Here is a 25,061-nt window from a genome sequence, read left to right as displayed (position 1 = left end):
ATCGTTACGAAATGATTTTGAACAATCGCAGAGCTTCTAAATGTGTGCAACACGAGCCGCACCAAGCCTTGCTAAAGGTCTTTGTGACTGAAACCTAATACATAAAAATAGAGACCATAAAAGCAGTATAGTATACCATTAGGTAGGTAAGGAGGAGAAAAGGAGGGATGGGAGAGACATAGCATAGTCTAGTACAGTACAGTGAGCAAGGCATAAGTCTACCGAGTAAGACATTGGGTAAGTTGGTTAACGTCAGGGAAGTAGCGCAAACTTGGAAAAAGACAGAAAAGAAGTTGTTGGGGCAGGAAAGTCGGGTGCTAAACTTCAACTGTTTATTCGAAAGAAAAGGCCACAACTATATGCATGTTTGCATCGAAACTGTTAAACACTGGTCATACTCGTTTGTCAAGAAGCTGCAGCTCATTTTGGTAAAGTGAAACGAATGCATCACTAATGCAACCCATGGCTCTCTTTTAATATGAACCACCTCCAATAAATCTCGCACTAATGTGTCGTTGCTTCTGCCTATTATCTTTATCTCACGAAGCCGAGGCTCACATCTGCAGGCTATGCCGTCCCAGGCAAGTGCATGTTTCCTTCATTCTTTAAAGATAATTGATGCTCTTGAGCTCGGTTGTTAAGACAACATCTAGTTTGGCCCACGTACGTCTTCTCGCACTACAACGGTATCTCATATACAACACCTATGCACATTTCATATAAGGTCTGGTGTGCTTCCTCTCGCTTCCAAGCTTTTTGTCGACGCAGCTGAACCGTGGACACAGTCCAGCCGACTTAAGTGGGGCCGAGAAGACTACACACAAGCCATGCCTATTGGTGACCTTCTTGAGGTTGTGGGAGTTTGTGGACATACGGCACCATTGCGGGCTTACCTCCTTCTTGGGTGGGACTGGACATTATTCTTCACCTTTCCGAACAAGGGTTTTTGAGATAGCCACTGTGACGAAGCTCGAGAAGCCGGCTGAGATGCACAGGTTGCATTAGTGATTTATAATTATCTTCTCCAGAGGGTTCCAGTGTGGTATTTTTTGCTGCTTTAAAGTGCTTCTAAATAGAAGTTTTTCTGCTATGGAAATAGCTCCAAATCTTAAGTCATCAGTAACATCACTATGGGATATGAAAATTGTTTGGTAGTATTGTGCAAAACTGTATAATGCATATAAGATATTCGCTTACCACGATACATCATTTTTTCACTGGTGCCAGAGCAGTGGTCAAGTGTTCTATGTGAAAAGGGGTTCTACCGAATTGATGTTTTTTCACTTGTGCTAGAGCGATGGTCAAGCATTCTGTGTGAAAAGGAGTTGTACCAAAAAGGTGCCAGAGCAGTGGTCAAGCATTCCATGTGAAAAAAAATTTTACCAAAATGATGTCTTTTTACCAGCCTTGTGCGAATAGTGAATATTAGGTTCGAAATGAATAGTGATTTTGGTCGAATAACTTCAAATCCTATTCTAATGGTATGTATTACTTGGAAAAATTTAGAATATGTACTGTACATGTATCCCGAAATAGCACGGGCACTGGCGTGGGTTCGGCTTTAGTGAACCGCGGGGCACGCGTTAACCCTCGCCATGGCAAGAACATGGTACTGCTCGAGGTCGTAACATTTTATTGTCTGCGGCAACACCAAAATGCAGTACAAAGCCCGTTGCTAAAAGCGCGGTGAGAAAGCAAATGGACTTATCCACGCCACGTGCAAGAAGTACTACACACCAGTGCCATGAGCACGTCGCTGTGGAAAAAACTGATTCACGGTTACACCGGGATGAATGGCTCAGTCACTCGAGCGAGAGCAAAAAAGCACTCGTAATGGCTTCAGAGATAAGGGTCGGCGTAGTTTGACCACGCACTAAGACACTGCACCGCTTTTCGGCTTGGCGTTCACAAGGGGCAAAAAAAGTTGAGCGTTCATCGCGGGAGAAAGGCACCATTGGCGAAGTTTGACAAGCCCTAAACAATAGGAGTCGACAAACGGAAAAGTCAAGGCGTGCTCACCCTCAGCTGTCCCAGAAAAATATAGCTCACTCCCGGCACGCGTGCAGGAGACGTCCCGAGAGATTTTGGGCACAGCGCCGCAGTCAACATCAGCTACCGGGTGAAAACGGTTAAACGTCACTCCCCGCTCTCCTAGCGTAGCAGACCACAGAAGAGGGGAGTTGCGTTGGGGGCATGATAATGACAGAAAGAGGCGGCAAAGCCCGCACAAAGGCAGGGAGCTAGCCTCGATTCTCACATCTCCCTCTTCTAAATTTGCCCGTTACCGGTCTGCAAAGGCAGCCATGCGTCACCCATGCAGTTAATATTACACTGCTATGAGCAACAGCTAAACTTAGTCCAGTGCTGTAACTGCTGCTAAAAAATGATTAAAGGAGAAAAAAAAATGTTAACAAAATAAACACATGACACTGTAACATGTTTGAGAAAAAAAAGAGCAAAATAAGTAATACTAGAGTCCGTGGTGCTGAAGCGGGATAGTTTCCACCGTGCGGAGGGGCGGAAGAATGTGACAGTGTCCGCTGAGTGCGATGCCAGTGTGCTAGGTCAGAGGCATGGAAGGGGCTCACTGATGGCTCATGGCTCACGAAGACGATTGGACAGCGAGTCCGACGAACGCCGTTTCGGTGGTGTTTTGAAGGCCCCGCATTTCTCGATGGATGACGGCGAATTTGTTGGGAAGCTGGGCCTCTCCAGCGATCAGGGAGGCCGAACCGTAATCGTCTGCGAGGCGTCCTGGTGTTGGCAGGCAGCATATAGTTGCCGTCAGCTAGACTCGCGCAGGAGCCATGGTCGAAGAGGCAGCAGGGCTTCTAGGCGATGGCCGAGAGCAGGGCAGTCGGACTGTCTGGCGTCAGCAGGTCAGGGCCCCAAGCACCTCTAGTGTCCACATCGATAAGTCGTAACCACGACGCACACTTTCCCAAGCACATACAGAAGTACGCACACACACACCGCCGATGGCTGCACCAGCAAAGGCACAAAGTATCCTTCGTTCCTCTCTCCACGCATAAGCACCAATGTTCAAGGTCACGACTCCCTTCGCCGGTTGACGAAACACAGCACAAATAGTGTTAAACACAGCAAAAATGACACTCAATATCTGGCCAAAAGAAAATAAAAGTATAAAGTACAAATGAAAACCTATTATTAGACAAAAAAACAAAAAAATGTAAAATACACATGAACACTTAAAGAAAAGAAACCTTGGCAGCAAACCGGGCGAGGCCGACTTCTTTGCGAGAGCAGGCTGTAAAGAATCGAACCATACTGAGGCTAGACAGTAGACTGAGGGCCTTCAGTTGTGAAGAAGTCCGCCGTCCGGCACGAAATCGCATAGGTGACCACTTTCTCAGATTATACCGATGCGGGGTCCGAATGCAATCCATCTATCCATCGCCCCATGTGTGCCCCGTTGCGTGAAGTGCCGCAGGGCGCTGGCGCGAGCTCGTCAAATTGTGATACAAAGGGTTTCAGGTTCACGATATGGGCATGGCTGAGTTTTCCCAAATGGGGATCTTTCAGCAAGCACGTAAGTGGAGTTCAAGCTTTCTCCACTTGGTACGGACCAAGCCACTTAGGAGTAAGCGAGGTTGAGCACCCCTTACTCGCATCGTTAAGTGCGTGGTTACACTTCAGGACAAAATCGCTCACTTCAAAAACTGTTGCGATTCTTGTGGTCATATTGTCACAGGGTCATGACATGGTCGAATAGAGCACACTGCGAGTCGAATAATAAACTGTTTATTTGGGCAAACCTGTTCCCAGTAAACAGAAAGTTCGATTACAGCAGCAGTCGTGCACTGATAGCGGCGAACGGAGCGTCGGTCGTTGGTCAACTGACAAGCGAGGAAGCGTGTCGCCATTTATACCCTTGCCATCAAATATTCTAGCGCTATCGCTAGCGGCGACGTAGGTTCCCAAATAATCTGTGACGTTCCCTAAGTGGGCGTATTCTTAACAAAACGATCTACTAAAGCTTCAAAGCTTCTCGAACATCGTACGCACGAATAGCGCTGAACGTAGTGTAAGCACAGGATCTGCTCATGTACACAGATACATTGACGCGCTGCATAGGAATCGGGGAAAATGGGAGAGTTCCAGCCGTTGAATTTAGAAAGCACGACGAAGCTATCTCAAAACCATGTTTTGTCCCTTTCTTGCAATGAGTCTGCATCATCCTCACTACAAGGTATTATTAAATATCCTTGTCCACCAAACCTGAAAGATACCTGCGCCTGCTTTGGCTAGACTTATTCACCAATTATGGTACACGTTACAGATAGCTGATTCGGACGTTGCACTGCCTGGAGAAAATGCAAAAACCTTCTGAAGGCTTAATGCGTGACTCATCTAAGTTAATGAGCAGTTGTAGGCTGTTAAAGCTTCTTCGTTCGGAAATTGATAATTGAATGCCAAGTGAGAACTTAAGCTGCGACTCGCACAAGATTATGCGTTTGCGGAGGAGCAGCAAAACGAACCTCTTGTACGGACGTTTCTGCTCGCGAATGAAGGAACTTAGCATGCTCTAAGTTATATCAAGCCTTCCAGTAATCGCAATGTCTCGTAACACACCTGCAGTTCTGTTGGCAGTAACCGCAATATTACGAAATCCACAAAAGTTGGTGTCGGGTCTCGCTCGTATGCCTTCTCGAGAATTGTTTTCAGAGGCGAGAAAATATAGAGATACGTAAGCCACGTAAGACATTACGTGGCTTAAGCTCCATGTATTGTCATACATTGGTGCGATCAAAAATGTTTTCTCTGAAAATAGGCGACCGCAATATGTGAGAGCAGGCCCGTAGCCAGAAATTTTTGGGGGGGGGGGGGGCACTTGTTGAAAAGCAGAAAAAAAGGTGCCCTAGCCCCCCCCCCCCCCCCCCCCCCTGGCTACGGGCCTGCGTCTACCTGCATGAGAGAGATTTCTGTGAAGAGCAGAGCGCGCTCATTCGTATGTCACCTGCGCAAGGGTACCCACACGCCTCTGTGTGCAGCACTCCGAGCGGCATCGGCGCGCTTTGGGGACCGGTTTCAGTGGCTGCTTTTCACACCTCCTTATTCTAGCCACTGTAGTATCTGCATCCACACCCAGACGCGGTCCCCAGATTGTTACTCGACAAAGCTTCGTTGAAGATTGTGATGGCGGCTGCCGGTCGTCTGCCGATTCTTGATGCGCAGGCAGGGGAGTTTACGAGCTTTTTCCGAGCGCTGAAGGTAGGCGGTGACATCGAGGTTTTCTTCGTCAGCGACGTTTGGAAGCATAGCGTCTAGCGTCGAAGTGGTAGCAGAGCGGGGGCAGTTATTAGGTGCCCGCCAAACGTCAGGTTTCCTCGGCACAGTGCGCTGGCCCACTGGCGAACGGTAGGATGTCGGTGATGGTGGTAGCAGTGGTGGTGTCTGGCGACTGAAATGCGACGGGGCGGCGTTTTGACGTGGGCGTGGAGGAAAGGCATGACGGCTGGCTTCAGCAGCATAGCTCATGGTTTGTGGCTCAGGCAGCGCTGGTTCAGGTGTCCAGAGAAATTGCTGGACTTCCTGCCGTACAATGTCGGCGATTGGGTCGACGGGATGCTGCGAGGCCACCAACAATTTACGCAGCTCTTCCCATACAATCGCTGGTATCGGTTTGCAAAGGTCGTCTGAGCTGAGAGTATGAAAAGCTGGGTGGTCTTCCATCGTTCGCTGATTATACTGGCGAGTTCGCATTTCCAGCGTCTTCTCGATTTATCTTGCTTCCGACGGGAATTCCTGGACAGTTTTTGGGGAGGGTTTCGGATTAGTCCAACAAAGAGTTCTTGCTTGACCCCTCGCATGAGAAAACAAACTTTTTTCCCTCGAGTATGTCAGGGCCAAAATAGCGAAAAAGTTGTGTCACTTCTTCCAGGAAGATTGTTACATTTTCAGCCGGGAGTTGCGCCTTCGTTTCCAGCAGCGTCGCGTCTCTTTCTTTGTGCCCGATGCTCCTGAACGTATCCAGGAATACGCCGTGGAAGAGATACCATGTTTGAAGGGCAGACTCCTGATTCTCAAACCAGGTCTTAGCCGCGTCCTCTACATAAAAGTAGATGCGATGTAGCTTATCTGTGTCCCAGTAGTTCAGGGCGGCCACCCGGTCAAAGGTCTCCAGCCAAATTTCCGGATCTTCAAACGATGACCCACGGAAAATTGGTGGTTCCTTTGGCTGCTGCATACGATCGCGGACTGTGGCGCAGCAGTTGTCATCGTTGTTGCGGTCGATGGCATGGTCTTGGTCTTCCGAGTCAGTTCGGTAAAAGCCCGTAATCCGGTGGCAGACCTTGTTGTCTGCGGCTAACTCGCTGCTCGTTCTTGGCGTCTCTGTCTTCTTCGTGGCGTGGGCTGGGTTCACGGCTTGATGGGGGCGTTCGGTACTGTAAGCGGGCCTGCAGTCGGGTGATGAACAACGTACATTGTGGTTGAAACGAAGTAGATATAGGCAAGAATGGTGACGTAAGAGGTCACGTGATTTTAACAAAATTGCCGGTGATGTTGGAGTGACTCAGCCATGCTACATTTCCCTTTTCTTAGGGAAGCAAATAATTACACTGGTCTTTCTGGTAGTGGGTAGCGGCAAGGCTCCCGGCGTGGCCTTGTGCTTCTCCGTAGCTCTTGAGCGGGCTGGGCGTCCTCTAGTAGTTCAGATTTGTCATGAGGTCTCCCTTTGGGATGTGTAGGTGCGTCTCGCAGATGCTCGTGTGTGCGTCTAATTTCCTGGCCCTCTTCCCTCTTCACCACCACAGAGCGCGGAGCCTCAGCTGGCCTTAGAACGACCGCAGGTGTCCAGGTCTTTTCATGGGTATCGTATGTAGTCACCCTCTGGCCAGGTGATAGAGGCGGCAGGTGCCTGGAGCGGTGATTGTAGTAGATCCTCTGGCGTTGGCGGATTTCCTGGAGACGGTTATGAACGGCTCGGTTAGGCACAGTTTCCGGCACCAGGTGGCTTGAGGGTACGGGCAGCAGGGTCCTCGTCTGCCTTCCCATCAGTCTCTGCACAGGGGATTTCAAAACAATCTCGCGGTGTATTACGCCAGTCAAGCAGAGCCATGTGGAAATCAGGCGTTCTAAAAGAGCACTTCTTTAATAGCTTTTTTGTTTCTTGCACGGCCCTCTCTGTCATAGCATTTGAGCGTGGATGATATGGGCTTGAAGTTACGTGGGTAATGCCGAGCCCATATAAAGAGTCTTTGAATTCTGTGCTGTTAAATGGTGGCCCGTTGTCGCTGCACAGTTTAAGCGGTAATCCATGAACCGAAAAAAGTTCTGTGCATCAAGACTTCAGCTGATAAGCAGTGGTATGGCGAAATTCACTTATTTCAAAAAAGAAGGAATAGAAATCGACAATAATGGCAAACTATCGGCCCCCGTAAAAGAATAGGTCCATTCCTACAGCTTCCCAGGGCAAGTTTGGAACCTTACGGCTCAAAAGCGGCATATTTGCGTTTCAGGGCTGATGCTTTTGGCACATTTTGCAGTTTCGGCAAAATTGCTCTATGTCGCTTGCCAGGCAGGGCCAGAACATGACGCTTCGTGCCTGCGCCTTCATCTTATCGGCTTCGGCGTTTGCGACGTGCAAAAGAGCCAATATTTCTGCTTTCATCGAGCTCGGTATGATCACCTTGTTGCTGCGAAATAGGAGCCCGTCTTGTGCGTGTATCTCCTTCTGATAAGACCAGTATGGGCGGATGGCTTCTGGAACCTCGTGCTTTTTGTCAGGCCAACTGGTCAGCGCATATTCCCGCAGCTTGGAGAGAACGGTATCGTTGTTGGCTGCTGCGAGAATACTTTTTAGACGGGGTTCCGAGGCTGAAACAAATTCCAGCACATTTACTTGAAACTGCGCAGTTTCCTCTCACATGCTCACTGTGCTCGGAAAACGCGACAAAGCATCAGCAAGAAAAAGATCTTTGCCTGCTTTATAAACATGTTTGATCGGATAGCGCTGCAAGGTCAGCCTCATGCGTTGCAAGCGAAGGGGACACTGATGCAGCGGCTTGTTAAGTATTGGTACTAAAGGCCTGTGATCGGTCTCTACAATCACTTCTGCCTGACCAAAAACATATTCATGAAACTTCGTGCAACCATGCACTATCACCAACATTTCCTTCTCAATTTGTGCATAGTTTTGTTGCGCCTCTGTGAGCGACCGGGACAAAAAAGGGGTGGGACGGCCGTCTTGCATGAGAACTGTGCCGACTCCTAATTGGCTTGCGTCAACAGAGAGAATAAAAGGCTTTTTAGGGTTGAAGAAAGCCAAAACGGGTGCTTTCGTCAAGGATTGGCGCAAGGTCTCAAAATTTTTTTGCTGCGCCTCTGTCCAAACCCATGCAATGTCTTTACGCAACAGTGTTCGAAGCGGAGCATCATGGGTTCGCTTTTGGCATAGTGGCCTTCGGAAAGATCTTCCACTCAGCTGCTTCTGCGCCGCTTACCTGGAAAGCAGCTAAGGTTAGTGCACGTGGGGACTCACCCTTCCCGCCGAATGGCAGCGGTGCCGCTGTTTAGCCCACGATGCTTGCATGTGCAAAGGCACGACTAGTGGCTGTCGCATTGAATCAAGGTGCTCGGCAGACAATGGGACACAGGATAGCGGGTCAGCTACATGTTGGTGCTTCCCTTTCTAAACTGCACTGCAAAGTAATAGTGCTGTATCAGGAGAGCCCAGCGCGGCAGCCTGCCGGCAGGCTCATGGAGCCGCATCAGCCAGCTGAGCTCACTGTGATCCATTTGCACCACGAACTTCATCCGATTAAGGTAGGCGTCAAACTTCCACAGTGCAAACACGATGGCGAGGCACTCCTGTTCGGCCACAGAATAATTTTTCTCCGCAGGTTCCAAGAGGCGGCTGGCAAAGGCCAATGGCTGCAACACGCCATTATATTCCTGTAGGAGAACGACTCTTAAACACGGATCGCTCGCATCGGTTTGTACAACGAACGGAATGGTCAGTTCGGGGAGCTTGAGCTGCGCTGTCTCTTCTATGGTGTTAAACAGTTTGCAAAACGCCTCCTGCTGCTCAGGTTCCTATTGTCAATCAGCAGGCTTACCCAAGAGCTTGCTCAAGGGTGCCTGCAGTCGGGCACAAAACGGAATGAAGGAATGGTGAAAGTTAACCATTCCTAAAAAGCGACGAAGCCCACATAAGTCCTTGGCCACGGGAAAATCAAGAATGGCTCGAAGTTTGTCCTGATCTGGCTCAATAGTTCCTTCCCCAAGCGTAAACCCGAGTAACTAAATATGGGCCTGCGCTAATTGGACCTTAGCAAGATTGATTGTAATCCCAGCGGCCCTCACCCTCTCGAGTACATCGGCAACATGAGCCGAGTGCTCTTTAAAGGTGCGTGAATAAATCACGATGTCGTCGAAGTAGCACATGCAGTATGACCACTTTGCTTCCCCAAGGACACGGTCCATGAGTCTTTGAAACGTCGCAGGAGCATTGCAAAGACCAAGGAGTATACGAGTAAACTCAAACAACTCTCTGTAAGACGTGAACGCAGTTTTATACTGTTCACACTCACCCATGCAGGCCTATAAGTAACCTTTAAAGGTATCAAACGTTGTAAAGTATCGTGCATCACCCAGGTTTCCTACAATGGAGTTTATCGTGGGGAGCAGATAGACATCCTTACGAGTCACTTCATTGAGACGGCGATAGTCTATGCACAGGTGATCACTGCCATTTTTCTTAGACACCAACACAATTGGAGGCGCCCAGAAGCTAGACAAGCGGCAAATAATGCCATCCGCAAGCATGTACTCTATCAACACGTCGATAACCTGCCTTTTGGCGAGACTGACGGGCCTGGAGTTAGACTTCAAAGGAAGCGCGTCGCCAGTTTCGTTCACGTGGCTCACAAAATGGGTGCAGCACGGTTGATCTGTGAGGATCTCGTCGTATTGACGTAACAGTGTCGACAGATGAGCCTTCTATGTATCATCTAACTTAGTCGCGCAGGCGACAAAATGATGTAGTGCCTCTTCATATCATGTCGGTTGATCCAAACAGAGGTTTCCGACAAGCGCTTAATGCCAGGGTACGACCCCGAAGTTTGCTCACAACACAGTTCGTGCCATTGCTCCCGTTCCCGAAGGGTACTGTGAGAGTGCGAATGTGTTGAGCAAGGGCTTGGCCCCGATCTCTGCGCAGGGCACGTTTTTGACGTTTCTGTGGCAAAGGCAATGGTAAGTGCCGGCGGGCTGATGAACGGCTTGAGTTGGCGAAATGGGCCATCACGATAGCCGCTATTCGCAATGTCCACAATGATCCCGGTTTTAAGAAGAAAATACCAACCGAGAATCTTTGGAACATCGAGCCCTGGAAGATGAACAAGACTGCAGCATCTCATTCGATCTCCCCATCTGACAGTTAACCTTGCAGCGCCTGCCGAATGGGCCGCGCTTTCCGAAAGGGTAAATGTCGTTCGGCTGTCCCGCAAGCGCACTAAGTGCTTCTGCAAGTAGGACAACACCTGTTCGCCAAAAAACGAGGTGCTAGCGCCCGTGTGTAGTAATGCTGAAAATTCACAGCCGGCGATATTCACCGGAATGAACGGCGCATGTGCATCAGTAAGAAACATGTTTGCCCTGCACGCCGAGGGAAGAAGAAAAGGTTCCATCGCTTGTGCATTCACGAACGACCTGCAAACCTGTTTTCCTTCCTCGCAGGAGGCCTGGATCCGGTGCACTCCCTTGCTATGTGCCCTCGTTCACGGCAGCGGTAACAGCGCACTCCATCACAGTCTGTTTTCCCAGACGGAGTAGCCTCTAGCTGTAGTGATCGGCTCGCTACGTTATCGCAGGGTACAGTTCTGCGAGCGTCACCTTCCACATTACGTGGGGTTGGAAAGTATTCCTGGGTGGAAATTTCAGGTGGTGCAGCACAGGCTGTGCACTTTTTATGTGTGTAGAGATCAAGAGCGCGATTGCTCAACTCCCAAGCACAGCCAGTTGCAGCCGCAAAGGTGGCGCCGTGAAGCTGTTGCCATTGGGGAAGAGTCATGGCCCCTCTCCAAGCGTAGCGCAGTAAGAAGGTTGCCTTGAATACGCGCTTTGCCTCAGCGTCTAACTCCTCCAAAGCATAAAAGCGGCCACCGCGCAGGTGTGCCAAAAAAGTCTGATGTGCCTGGCGTATCACCCTTTCGACGCGCTCCTCGTTCGAGGCTAGGGGCTCAGCGATAGAGTAAAGTTCATCAATCGCACATACATACTCTTGTAAAGGCTACTCAGGAGCTTGTGTACAGAGCTGGAGCTCTCGCGACATCATACTTTTGTAGTCAGCGGGTAGGAATTCGCGCAAAAAGCCCGCGCGAAACTCCTCAAGGGTTGCTGCGCGGTAACCGGTAGGTTGATACCATCTCGCCGCCGTGTCAGTCAGTGCAGCTGGAACAACACATTCATGCACCACCTGATCATCCAAACCCATTGCTCTCTGATAACGTGACAGAGAGTCAAGGTAATCTCAGGTGGTGAGCAGGTCACCGTATCTCCTGTAGGTTGGCACATGCAACATAACAGCGAGGTGACTGCTTTTCGGACTAGCCAAAAGCGTTTGCACAGCTCCCGAGAGTGCTTGTATCATCTGCACGGCGTTTTGCAGCAGTGTCTTCGTCGCTGCACTGGCTTGGTGCGTTAGCCGTTTGTGCGTTAGTGGTGCGGTCGAGCGAAAGTGAGCAGTCTCCCAGCTCGATCAGTGGGGTGGTATCAAACAAACCACTGCCCTGCGTGCCACTCCCAGAGCAAAAGAGAGTTCCTTGTGGGATTGGCCTGTTGTCGAACATAATGCGCACTTGCTGCAACTACCATTGACAATTCAGGCGCCTGCTCAGCGTGCGTTTGTAGTGTCGGTTGCACGGCTGATGGCAGGGAAATGTCGGCGAGGGCCAAAGCCTGCGCCCAGTCAATTCTGCAGAAAACTGACAGTGAGCGCTGTGCTGAGGAACTGCCATGCCTGCCAAAGGGCGTATTAGCAGTCAGAGGGGCTTGTGGGTAAGGGTCGGGTAGGGCAAGAGGCCCATTCTGAAATGGCGCACCATCTCCAAGGGAAGTGGATAGGCGCGTCGTGTCTTCACCGCAATATGGGGTGGCGACACGGACGGGTGCCGAAGGGGTCCCGTCAATAGAGGCAATGGCCTCCTTGTGCAACATGGCATCCGCTAAAAGGGACGGCGGACAAAATCCCACGAAGCGGAAATGTTGCGACGAGCCCGAATCGCGCAGGCTAACTTACTCGTTGAGAGCAGTCAAAATCTTAGAGCTTTTGATACCGCGTTGCGCGCCAATGTAGTGACACGTATCCTGAAGGAGTACGGCCACTAGCGTGGGTCCAGTCTTAGCGAGCCGCAGGGCACGCGTTAGCCATCGCTGTGGTGAGAACGCGATACTGCTCAAAGTCGCAACACTTTATTGCCTGCGGCAACACCAGAAATGAAGTACAGATCTTGTTGCAATGGCGCGGAGGGAAGGCGAATGGGCTTATCCACGCCACGAGCAAGAAGTACTACACAGGGTGCCGCGAGCACATCGCTGTGGTAAAAGTGATTCATGGTGACACCGGGACAAATGGCTTGTTTGCTCGAGCATGGGCGAAGGTGCGCTCGCGTTGGCTTGGGAGAGATAGGGGTCGGCGTAGTTTGACCACGCACTAGGATATCGCACTGCTCTTCGGCTTAGCGTTTGCAGCGAGCAATAAAAGCTGAGCATTCGCCGCGGGCGTAAGGCAAAGTGTGATGAGCCCCAAACAATAGAAGTCGACGAACGGAAAAGTAAATGGGTGCTCACCCTCAGCTGTCCCAGAGAAATCAGACTCACTCCCGGCACGCGCGCAGTAGACGTCCCAAAAGATTTTGCGCACGGTGCCACAGTCGACATCTGCTACCGTGTGAGAGGGGTTAAACGTCACTCCCTGCTCTCCCAGCGTGGCAGACCACGAAGGAGGGGAATCATGTCAGGACATGAGGACGACAGAAAGAGGCGGCAGGCTAGCCTCAATTCCCACAAGTACTATTATCATGACCTAATTAACGGGCACAATATATATTTTTTCATTTAAAATGGGGCCCTGGGTAAATCTGTTTTTTTTTTTTTTTCGTTCAAAGGAAGTCCAAATAACTTTGAGTACTAGCGGGATATGAGTTTCGGTAGGATGCTGGTGATAACCTGTAAAATATGTAACATTTTAAAATTTATTATACTTAGAGCATGTTAGCCGTTATAACATTATTTTAAGCGTATTAAAATGATGAATTGACTTGAGGGTAGCATGTTCATTTAAAGGGACCCTGCAACACTTTTTTAAGTAGCCATGAAGCCACTCAATTGCCTCACGAATTCATCACTGCAAATCATTTAGACTCATTGCAGTAGGAGCGGAGTTCCAAATATTTGTCACACACTGCAATTGCAATTTCTCTTCTAGTCCCAGCAAAAGAGCAGGAAGCTAAACAGGGAGAGATGGCACAGGGAAAGGAAAAACGACATGTGCGCCTCGTGACCTTCAGCATTTTTTCTCTCTTAATTTTTTTCAACAGCCGCCTCAGCAACAACTGAGCATGCCATGCTCAAGTTGGCCAATGGCTGTGACAAGTGATCTTTGAGCTTGTAGGGTCATTTGCCAAGGGAAGAGAGCAATTTTTAGCTGACTTTCAAAATTTATTGTGAATTTCAGGCTGTGTGCTGCGCTATAATATTTGCCTCGCGTGCTCTCGGTCGCCTCAACTATGCTCAACAAGTGCTTCAGGGCCCTTTTAATTTTCAAGGGGGGCTTCGCGGCAGAGCGGATTTTTTTTTAATATGTGCTTTCACAGTTTAGCACCTCTACACTGCAGTGAAACTACTTTTACAGGCATTTACTTGCGGACTAATGTACATCTATTCGTTCATCGCAGATACTTCAACATTTTTAATAATTTAAATTCAAATCGCAGCGAATTTAAATACTCTACTATTCGTTCGAACATTTGGAATATTTGAATACTTGCACACGACTACTTTTCACAGGTGCCCGTGTAGTGGTGAAACATTCTGTGTGAAAACAAGTTGTACCAAATTGATGTCTTTTTACTGTTGCCAGAGCAGTGGTCAAGCATTTTATGTGAAAAGAAATTTCACCAAAATGATGTCTTTTCACAGGTTCCTGTGCCAAACAGCCTGTGAGAAGGAGTTGTCTGAAAATTATGCCTTTTCAGTGGTGCCAGAGCAGTGGACAAGCATTTTGTATCAAAAGGACTTGTACCGAATTGACGTCTTTTTGCATGTGCCAGAGTACTGGTCAAGCATTCTGTGTGAAAAGTATTTGTAACGAATTGATGTCGTTTCACAGGTACCAGAGCAGTGGGCAAACCTTCTGTGTGAAAAGGAGTTGCACCAAAATGATCTCAAGAAGAAACTGGGCCAGCTTTTCTACCTGAAAAACCTAGAAAAGGTACGACGTATTGGCCATACAATCTTCGAAGTATAGGGAGGAATGCTAGGAATGTAATAAACATTTAGCTGTACTGTAAGAATTCTGGATGGGGCACCTGCAATTTATTCCTGCCCTCTTAGGTGTCACTCCTGTTATGATTGAGTCGCCAGAGTTTTTAGATGTTTCGATGGTATTCTTGTTCTTTTACATATTGGGAGGAGTGCTTTTACCTTTGGCGTCATTGGTGAAGCCATGTCTATGGTGTACTGAAATGAAGCAGTGTGCCGTCTTCACAGCAAACCGATGGGAGAGTGGTGGTCGCTTTTGTGATGACATCATCAGTAATGCACCACCATCGTATGGTGTGCCCAGCGCACGTAGTTCAAATTTGCATTGCCTACCTTTGTGCCGATTTTCAGTAAAATAGTCGCATAACACGATTGAAATTAAAAAGTGTCTGTGTAACATCAAACCACATCCAACAGATATGGGTGCATGAATTATATAAATAATGCTGCTTCTGCGTAGCCGAGCTCGCACAGTTCCTGAGAACAGGGACCCAGATCGTCTGCTAGCTTACTGTTTTAACTGCAGAAAGGTTAAAAAATCACATTGCAAGTTATTTAATCTATATGTACCCCTGCCTAGCTATCGCACTAACTTGATGTCATGCAACGAAACAAACGAGGAGGTCCTGAAGGGTAACGTTATCAGCGGGCGAGTTCCACCTGCCTGCATGAGCCAGGAGACTAAGCAGTTGCGCTGTCAAAAAAAATGCCTAATGACGTACTACTTCACTTCTTTACACATTTTTCTAATTATATTTATACATATTACGGCCAGCGCGACAACTACAAGAATTGATCTCGGAGGCTTTGTAAATCAGCTGCTCATAAATTACTTGAGAGGGCGCCGACAGGTTGCAACACGGTGTGCTCTAGCAGCAATGGTTGTCATCGCAAATAAAAGAGCCACGTCTGGGACACCAGACGAGTACACCATAGCCATGTCAGTGATGCTGCCCACATTTCTGTTTTGCTCATGAAGTACCCCATGAGCTTCATTAGGTTTCTAGAATTGTCTGTCACTTTTTATCCTCATGACGTGCACTGGATTCACGGACTAAAAAGATGCTTTTATTTTATGAATCCTCCCACTCTAAGCTATATCAAAGAACGCCAATTTGTGTGTTGCAAATGTGTTTTTGTCTTCTACCTCACTGTATTTTTGTCTGCTAAGCTGATGCATCCTGCATTTTCAATTATTTCTTTCTTTGGAAATTTGTTTAATAAATAGTTCATATGTAAACTGTTTTAACAAAACTTGAAATTCAGGGATAAATTCCTGTAAACTGTTCTATACTCATTTTTTGCATTCACACACAAACTTTTAATTGAAATGCATGATGCACCAGCTTAGCAGACAGAAATTCAGCTTACAGATGACGAATAAGTGTATCCATGACGGGGTGCACATGCAGGAAAGAGTGTATCGTAGAGCAAATGCTGTACATGTGCAGTATTTCTAATGATGGCTCTTACGCAGGACTGATAGTGCTGTCCGCTCACGTGTTCACCCAATAGCGCATTAGGGTTCAGCGAGTGGTAGCAGCGCTAAACTGCTAAGCCACACACACAGCGGACGAGGCAGCTCATGATCCAGATTCCTCAAGATGTTTGTTGTTAGTAGATTCCTCAAGATGTTTATCGTTAGTATATTTGTCGCGATGATGTGCCAGCGCATTCATTAGCAGCCTTCATATTACGCTCCCGTGCATTTTCGAGCAGCCATCATGGTGTATGCGCCGAAGTCGCAGTAATAACTGCATGGTTTACTGTTGATGGACTTATCGTAAAGGTGCGAAATAGGAACTTTTTTTAGTAACATATGCGACGGGATATTCGAAAGGTTCGAATACTCCAGTTTCTTTGCATAATCAGTACTTTAGAATATGTGGTTTTTTAACCGAATACAAATATTACAATTGCAATATTCAACAAATATACTTTGGATTATTCACACACCTGTATAAGCAAAAGTAAAAGAAAAAAACTCCAATTCACTCTACACTTAAAGCTAGTGTATAATACAAATGGACAGCGGTACACTTTACTTTTAATTCTTAGCCTGTTACAAATACCTTAAGTGAATTTTTGGTGCGTTTAACTCAGTGATTGTCAGTCTGCTTCCTGTTGATTACCTGATCATTCTTTTCTGCACAGCAGTGCATAGCTTATTGGCAGCCGTAAGAACAACATTAATGGCGTATCTATTTCCCACTTTCTTTAGCCTATGACGTGCGCAAAAAATGTTAAAAATTGTCACGAATTCATCTCAGGAGCGTAGGATGGATCTGAGACAGACGAGAGACAGGTGTGGCATGACAAACACATTTTTTACCCAAAACGAACAAGAGCAATTCAGTGAATTCGCATTAACTCTTTCATTACCGCGCGAGAATGGTTGTTTTTCATATGCCTTTCATATGCCAGTTTGAAAAGTACACCAGCACAGATTGTAGCATACTAAACTTCGCAGAATGAAATGTTCTTTTAAAAAACATGTTTTAGAGCAACAAAAATATTTAAGAAGGAATAAAAATGTCAACAGTGAAATATTTCATCACCAGCTGATAAACAGCGCAAAAAAAAACACTATATATGCAAAAATATTCAAAACAAACGAAATACTTATTTTGCAGATAAATGACTCAGGAACATTGTAAAAATAAATAATACTGTACAAAATGTTTCTATTCACATGGACAAAGAAAAGAATCGAGGTGCTGCTTCATTGCTCATGCCATGCAGTGAAGCATTGCATGGTTTTTTTTTGGGGGGGGGGGGGGGGGGGACACAAGTGTACTCGTGCACACTTCTCAGTGAATTTTCGTTGCCTTGAGGTAAGAGTCTCCAGGTGTTCCAATATATATGAATATTCATGATGTGAATAATCCCTCTATAAATGCGATGTCCAATGAACTTTGCTATTTCATCTAGTGTCACCTCTTTCTATGAGCCAACTCACTCCACATAAGTTGGCGTTCCAATATATGCATCCAAGCAAATTCCTTTGCATCTTTGTGCATATCATAATAAAAAAAAGACAATATTGCGTGAAGTTTGAATATGTCTCGCACTTCTCTATAGTCAGGGCCAAGGTGTGCTCTGGGGGCCTTCTTGCCGTTAGGGGAAGCTCTGCAGCCAGTGCCACCACACCCCACCCTAGCAAAGTGTGGAAAAGGCACATCATCTAAGTAACTATAAGATTATGCTCGAAGGTCAGAAGCTATACGCACTAGCGGCGGAGGGGATAACCTGAAGATGTAAACGAAACAAACCCATGAACAGCTACGGATGTCTCAGGCTGACGCAAAACATCGTTTCCATAAAAATTGAAGCTGAGGTGCTGTCATACGCAAAATCTCAGCTCGTTCTCACTCAATTGAGGTGGGTAGCAAGACAGTTTCAAGCAGCGCATGTGTTTTGCAGCACTGATGCGCACCCATGTGCACATGACTGCGTAATAGGAGCGAATAGTGACACTAGATGAGACCCTGTGTCTGATATAACAACTGAAGCAAAAACAGAGTGGCTGGAAACTGGCTGTGAGAGCCACCTGCACGCTTTATACATGCCGGGGACCTTGGGAAATATTTTTTTGTAGAATTAATTTTCCCTGACTTCTAGCAACAGCTCTCTATTGATTACTGAATAAATTTAGGAGAAATATTACTGCTCAACTCGGTCAAATTGCGAAGCTAACTCATCAATCTGATATTTGGCTTGCAAAGTTTCTTTTCAATATAGAACTTTGACGTTACTGCAGCATAATCACAAGAACACGCACTTTTGTCAAGTTCACCAACCTAGTGCATTTTCCCAACTCTACACGCACATTGGTTTGCGCAAAAGTCAGTAAAAAAATCGCTATGCTGCCCAAGTCGGCAAATAAAAGAAATTCTGAAAGTTCTATGGCTGAATTAACTACTAGGAAGTGCTGGGTACACGAGAAAGAAATTTAACATGCCAAAATTGATGGCTGAGAAGCGTGGATCACCGGTGATCGATTTGAATAGGTGTGGTAACAAAAGAGTTAAGGCACTCAATAACAATGGCACTAAATATCTCAAAAAACAGTATCTCAACAACCAAAGCTCAATAACCCTCAATTAACAATCCGCATACATGGGCAAACCCAAACTGGCTGTAGCTCAGTTCCAATCCATTGCTAGCCCTAGCCACTAGCCCTGAGCCAAAGGTGGGCTCAGTAGCTGTGCGAACGCGCAGCCTAATCCGTTTGCATTCATCATGTAGGCTTTCACCATGCCTTCAAAGTTGTTCCTGCTGTTTCTCATGCCTGGCTTCATCGGTCCGTCAACCATTCCCTCCTCCTTCCACAGCGGCACTTCAAACTTGAATCCCGCTACTATCGCACCGGATCCAGCAACAGCGCCGCCACTGCAAACCTTGACCCTCGACCACACGTGGACTACCCCATCAAGACAGACATCATCTGCAGCCACGACTACAAAACAGCCGCCCCTGTCCGCGCCGCATTGTGGGCTCGGTAGCTGTGCGAATGCGCAGCCTAATCCGTTTGCCTTCATCATGCAGGTTCTCACCATGCCTTCAAAGTTGTTCCTGCTGTTTCTCATGCCTGGCTTCATCGGTCCGTCAACCATTCCCTCCTCCTTCCACAGCGGCACTTCAAACTTGAATCCCGCTACTATCGCACCGGATCCAGCAACAGCGCCGCCACTGCAAACCTTGACCCTCGACCACACGTGGACTACCCCATCAAAACAGACATCATCTGTAGCCATGACTACAAAACAGCCGCCCCTGTCCGCGCCGCATTGTGGGCTCGGTAGCTGTGCGAATGCGCAGCCTAATCCGTTTGCATTCATCATGCAGGTTCTCACCATGCCTTCAAAGTTGTTCCTGCTGTTTCTCATGCCTGGCTTCATCGGTCCGTCAACCATTCCCTCCTCCTTCCACAGCGGCACTTCAAACTTGAATCCCGCTACTATCGCACCGGATCCAGCAACAGCGCCGCCACTGCAAACCTTGACCCTCGACCACACGTGGAGTACCCCATCAAAACAAACATCATCTGCAGCCACGACTACAAAACAGCCGCCCCTGTCTGCGCCGCATTGTGGGCTCGGTAGCTGTGCGAATGCGCAGCCTAATCCGTTTGCATTCATCATGCAGGTTCTCACCATGCCTTCAAAGTTGTTCCTGCTGTTTCTCATGCCTGGCTTCATCGGTCCGTCAACCATTCCCTCCTCCTTCCACAGCGGCACTTCAAACTTGAATCCCGCTACTATTGCACCGGATCCATCAACAGCGCCGCCACTGCAAACCTTGACCCTCGACCACACGTGGACTACCCCATCAAGACAGACATCATCTGCAGCCACGACTACAAAACAGCCGCCCCTGTCCGCGCCGCATTGTGGGCTCGGTAGCTGTGCGAATGCGCAGCCTAATCCGTTTGCCTTCATCATGCAGGTTCTCACCATGCCTTCAAAGTTGTTCCTGCTGTTTCTCATGCCTGGATTCATCGGATCGTCAAACATTCCCGCCCCTTTCCACAGCGGCACTTCAAACTTGTATCCCGCTACTATCGCACCGGATCCAGCAACAGCGCCGCCACTGCAAACCTTGGCCCTTGACCACACGTGGACTACCCCATCAAGACAGACATCATCTGCAGCCACGACTACAAAACAGCCGCCCCTGTCCGCGCCGCATTGTGGGCTCGGTAGCTGTGCGAATGCGCAGCCTAATCCGTTTGCCTTCATCATGCAGGTTCTCACCATGCCTTCAAAGTTGTTCCTGCTGTTTCTTATGCCTGGCTTCATCGGACCGTCAAACATTCCCGCCCCTTTCCACAGCGGCACTTCAAACTTGAATCCCGCTACTATCGCACCAGATCCAGCAACAGCGCCGCCACTGCAAACCTTGACCCACGACCACACGTGGACTACCCCATCAAAACAGACATCATCTGCAGCCACGACAACAAAACAACCGCCCCTGTCCGCGCCGCATTGTGGGTTCGGTAGCTGTGCGAACGCGCAGCCTAATCTGTTTGCCTTCATCATGCAGGTCAGTAACAGAAGTGCTTTTCTTGCTAAGAAATCGAGTAATTATTTTTTATTTCAGCTGCCGAGCCCACGGTGCTGTGTTGTGATTATTGTTCAGTGTGCGCAGGTCATACACTCTTTTTTGCTTTTGGCGGGGGATGTCAAAACTAACCCTGGGCCTCCCACTGGTGATGGCCTGCTCACTGAATTGCAGAAGCTATTCGCTGGACAGAAATAAGCTTATTTCCGACATGCAGGAAATTAAAAACCAACTAAAAACAACAGTCGTAAGGATAACAGATTTGTGCAAACGCATCACTGACCTTGAAAAACAATGCACTGCCCTTTCATCCATGCGCACAGAGCTGGTTGACCTAAAGACACTCACAAACGAAATGACTCACAAAATCTGTAATCTCGAATCCCGTGTAGACGACAGAGAGAACCGTTCGAGACGAAACAATCTTATATTTTATGGCATTCCGGATACTACTAAAACTAAACGTATTCGGACTCGGAAGAAATAATCGTCCGTCATTGCTGTGACACACTCCAACTAACGATTCCTCCCTCAGAAACTGAGCATGCGCACCGCCTCGGGCGCTTCTCAGAAAACCGCATTCGACCCATAATTGTAAAGTTCCAATCATCCAAGACAAAAGAACTTATCCTTCCAACGGTCGCAAATTCAAGGACACATGCTTCAGCGTGGGCGAGGACTTCTCCCCTGCCCTACGTCATGTGCGCAAACATCTAATCGCTTTTGCAAGAACTAAGTCAGCAGCTTTCACTGTGCGCTTCAAAACCCTCTTTCTCGGAACTAAACGCTACGTCTTTGACGATACATCGCAGTCTGTGAAAGAACTAAAATAGCAATCATCCCATCGTCGACCAAAGCGAACCTCCCCCCAAATTGTCCCCAAATAAACTTTTTCGTTTTCCATGATCTTTACTAATATTAGAAGTATCATTCCGAAGCGCAAACATATTTCGAATCTGGCTTTGTCATCCAACAGCGACTTTCTTATTATACCCGAAACATGGTTAAATGACAGCGTCTCTGATCAAGAGGTCTTGGCCGATTTGCCTAATTTTCAGCTATTTCGGAAGGATCGAAAAGATAAGAAGGGAGGAGGAGTTCTTATTGCCATAAACCAAAAAATAACCTGCTTGTTAGTTAACCTGTCATCTGACCTTGAAATAATTTGGATTCTTTGTTCTGCTAAGCCCCAGTCAGTATAACTTGGCGTCTGCTACAGGCCCCCGAATAGCTGTCCTGACTTTTCTAATAACCTTACCGACGTCTTAAACGAAATTACAAAAAAGTATCCCAACGCCCCCGTAGTTTTGTTCGGTGATTTTAATTTTCCGGGTATTAACTGGTTTAACCAAACCATGCTGTCACAGGCACAAAGCAAAGCCGGGGCTTTCCTGGACGTTTGTTTAAATTTTAATCTTTTACAAATGGTAAGTGCACCAACACGCGTAACACAAGAGTGTGAAAATATTTTGGACCTAATACTAACCAGTCATCCAGAAAACATGGTCTCGATTACTTATCTCCGCCAAAAAAGTGACTATTAGGTCATTCATACCTAATTTGCATTTAAACCGTTAATTCGTCAAAATACCCAGAAAACCATTCGGTTGTACGACAAGGGGAATTATGAAGCAATAAATTTGGGGCTCAACGCATTCTTATCCAGTTTAGAAACTACTTTCTTTTCCTTGTCCGTCGAAGAAAACTGGACACTGTTTAAAGACAAGGTCAATGAATTGACTGACAGGTTTATTCCGAAATCCCACTTCCAGGCAAATTGCCAAAAGCCATGGTTCTCTAAAACTCTGAAAAGATTATAAAACAAGAAAAAGAAAAAAACGCCTGTTTAGATAAGCAAAAAGACTAGAAGAACCGCAAAAGTGGCAGAAATACTACGCAGCTGAAAAAGCTTATTTATGCGCAGTTCAAGACGCAAAGAATTCTTTTTTAAATGTTGACTTACCTAGCATGCTAAAAACCAAAAAAAATTTTGGCAGGTTTTGAACCCCCGGCATACCGCCCCAATCACTTTTACCAGTAAATCGGGTCACGTATTCACTGATGATCAATGCGCTAACGTCTTCAGCACCGCTTTCTCATCCGTGTTTACCAAAGAAAGTAACGTGTCATTTACAATACCACCCACTATTAGAGAATGTGCTATGCCACCAGTATCGTTCACTGCTAATGGAATTATGTGCCTGATCGACAAATTAAAACTTTCCTCCTCTTCTGGTATTGACGAAATCAACTCCAAATTTCTTAAGAATACAAAATATATTTGTGCATCTTTTCTATGCTTGCTCTTCTCACAGTCACTTTTAACAGAACGCCTACCAGATGACTGGAAGAATGGGAAGGTCGTTCCAATTTTCAAATCAGGTAACAAAAACTCGCCATTAAACTATCGTCCCATATCTCGAACCAGCATGACCTGTAAAATCATGGAACATGTCATCTACACGCATATCGTAGACTTTCTTGATTCAAACAGCTTTTTCCATCCAGCACAACATGGGTTCCGCAGAGGTTTCTCTTGTGAAACGCAACTGGCCTTATTTGTTCATGATTTGCATACTAACCTGGACTGTAACTTACAAACCAATGCCGTATTCTTAGATTTTTCCAAAGCGTTCGACAAAGTACCCCATTCTCGACTGTTACTAAAACTTTCCCAGTTAAATCTTCACCCGAACATACAAAATTGGATAAAAAAATTCCTTTCAAACCGCTCCCAGTCTGTTAATATCAACAACCGTACCTCTAATCCTCTTCCAGTAACGTCCGGAGTACCCCAGGGTTCGGTTCTTAGTCCCCTTTTATTCCTTATATACATAAATGACTTGCCTTCAAACCTAACCTGTAAAACCCGCCTGTTTGCTGATGACTGCGTTATATATGACACTGTTACTGACACTTCAAAACAGTCATCCTTACAAGCCAACTTAAATTGCCTCCAGGAATGGTGTGAGCGCTGGCTCATGGAACTTAACCTGAGTAAATGTAAAGTCATTTCATTCCATCGCCGCGGCATGCCGCTTGTGGATCCGTACGCAGTTAGTGCCATCCCATTAGAAAATGTTCCGTCATACAAGTATTTGGACGTCACTCTTTGTAGGGATCTTTCATGGAACATACACGTCACTAATATCATTTCATCTGCAAATAAAACACTGGGTTTCCTTAAACAACATTTAAGCTTCGCTCCACAACACGTGAAATTACAAGCATACAAATCCATCGTTCGACCTAAACTAGAATACGCATCGCCAATTTGGGACCCTCGACAATCTTATCTTACACATGCCATCGAATTGCTTCAAAACCGGGCCGCTAGATTTATTCACTGTTCATACTCTTCCACTCTCAGCGTATCTGGATTGAAAGCAGAATCTGGTTTACCAGATCTAGAACTTCGCCGTCGTATTGCCAGCCTGTCATTGTTGCACAAAATTTTTCATAGTCCCTTGCAAGCCCCACCTTATATCATTCCCACAACACGCATATCTCACCACACGAGCCATTTGCTTCAAGTAGCTCGGCCACGTTCCCGGACTTCTACTTTTTTCGCCTCGTTTTTTCCACGTACCGCACCAGACTAGAATGGCCTTCCCAGTGAGATTGTAACCATTCTCTGCCCATAATCGTTCATTGAAAATATCAATAAACACTTTCTATTTTAAATCTTTGGCTTCTATGTTTTGTCTTTATAATTACCCACCCCTTATGTAATGCCCCCTCGCGGGTCTTTAAGGAAATAAAATGAAAATGAAATGAATGATGGCATTGACAATGGAATGTTCTTACCATAGAGTTTCTCACAAACCTACCTAGAGGAAAATCTGGCGATAGTGAGTTGCTGGATGCAAGGCTATGATGGGATATGTGAGCTTCGAACTTGACTCGGATTTGTATACCTCTAAGACACGCCTGGCTTCACGTTAAAATAATTGATTTCTTACTAAAGGAGCACGTAATGAGCTATTTATTTTTGTCATCGAACAGAAACATGTTTTATTTAAGGCTGTAACCTTCTTAGTCGATGTACAATTTTACGAAGCGTAAAAAGTAACTAACGGCCGCTGAACTTGGCAGGCAGACGACAAAAGGAGCTTTTCCTCCACCACTTATATGTTGTTGTTTTTTTCTTTTGCCGTTTCATTGTGGCGTCAAGGTAAGTGGCCTTTTATTTTAGAGTATATTACTCATGAATGAGATCCGCTTATAAACATTTTGTTTTACAGAAGCTTTATTTACACAGTCGTATTCGCTTTTGAGCCAAAGCCACACTCAACGCCAGCCAACACAAGCCTCGTAGACACATATACTGTCATTCCCAACGTAGACGGTGGCGCCACACATAGACTGTGGTGCATAGACGCTAATTCACATAGATGATGACGCCACTCTTTCCTCTAAGTATTTTTGTGAGAAACTCTATGGTTCTTACAGCTTGTCGTGTTGCGACCCGTTGCCCCGTGCAGTATTGA

General features: G+C 46.8%; 1 protein-coding gene across 6 annotated transcripts in view; it reads left to right on the top strand.

Moving 5' to 3' along the window:
* LOC119174039 (E3 ubiquitin-protein ligase SHPRH) overlaps positions 1-25,061 on the top strand; it is a 394,742-nt gene that overhangs the window by 254,447 nt on the left and 115,234 nt on the right. For all 6 annotated transcript variants that reach the window (XM_075894712.1, XM_075894713.1, XM_075894715.1 and 3 more), the window contains one exon: positions 14,354-14,455. In XM_075894712.1, the coding sequence (XP_075750827.1) occupies positions 14,354-14,455 (102 nt within the window). The remainder of the gene's footprint in view (positions 1-14,353; positions 14,456-25,061) is intronic.

This window comes from Rhipicephalus microplus, chromosome 5, assembly GCF_043290135.1.
Source record: "Rhipicephalus microplus isolate Deutch F79 chromosome 5, USDA_Rmic, whole genome shotgun sequence".
Lineage (NCBI taxonomy): Eukaryota > Metazoa > Arthropoda > Arachnida > Ixodida > Ixodidae > Rhipicephalus > Rhipicephalus microplus.
The sequence above is the reverse complement of the archived record's forward strand: the minus strand, read 5'-3'. Positions and strand labels throughout refer to the sequence as shown.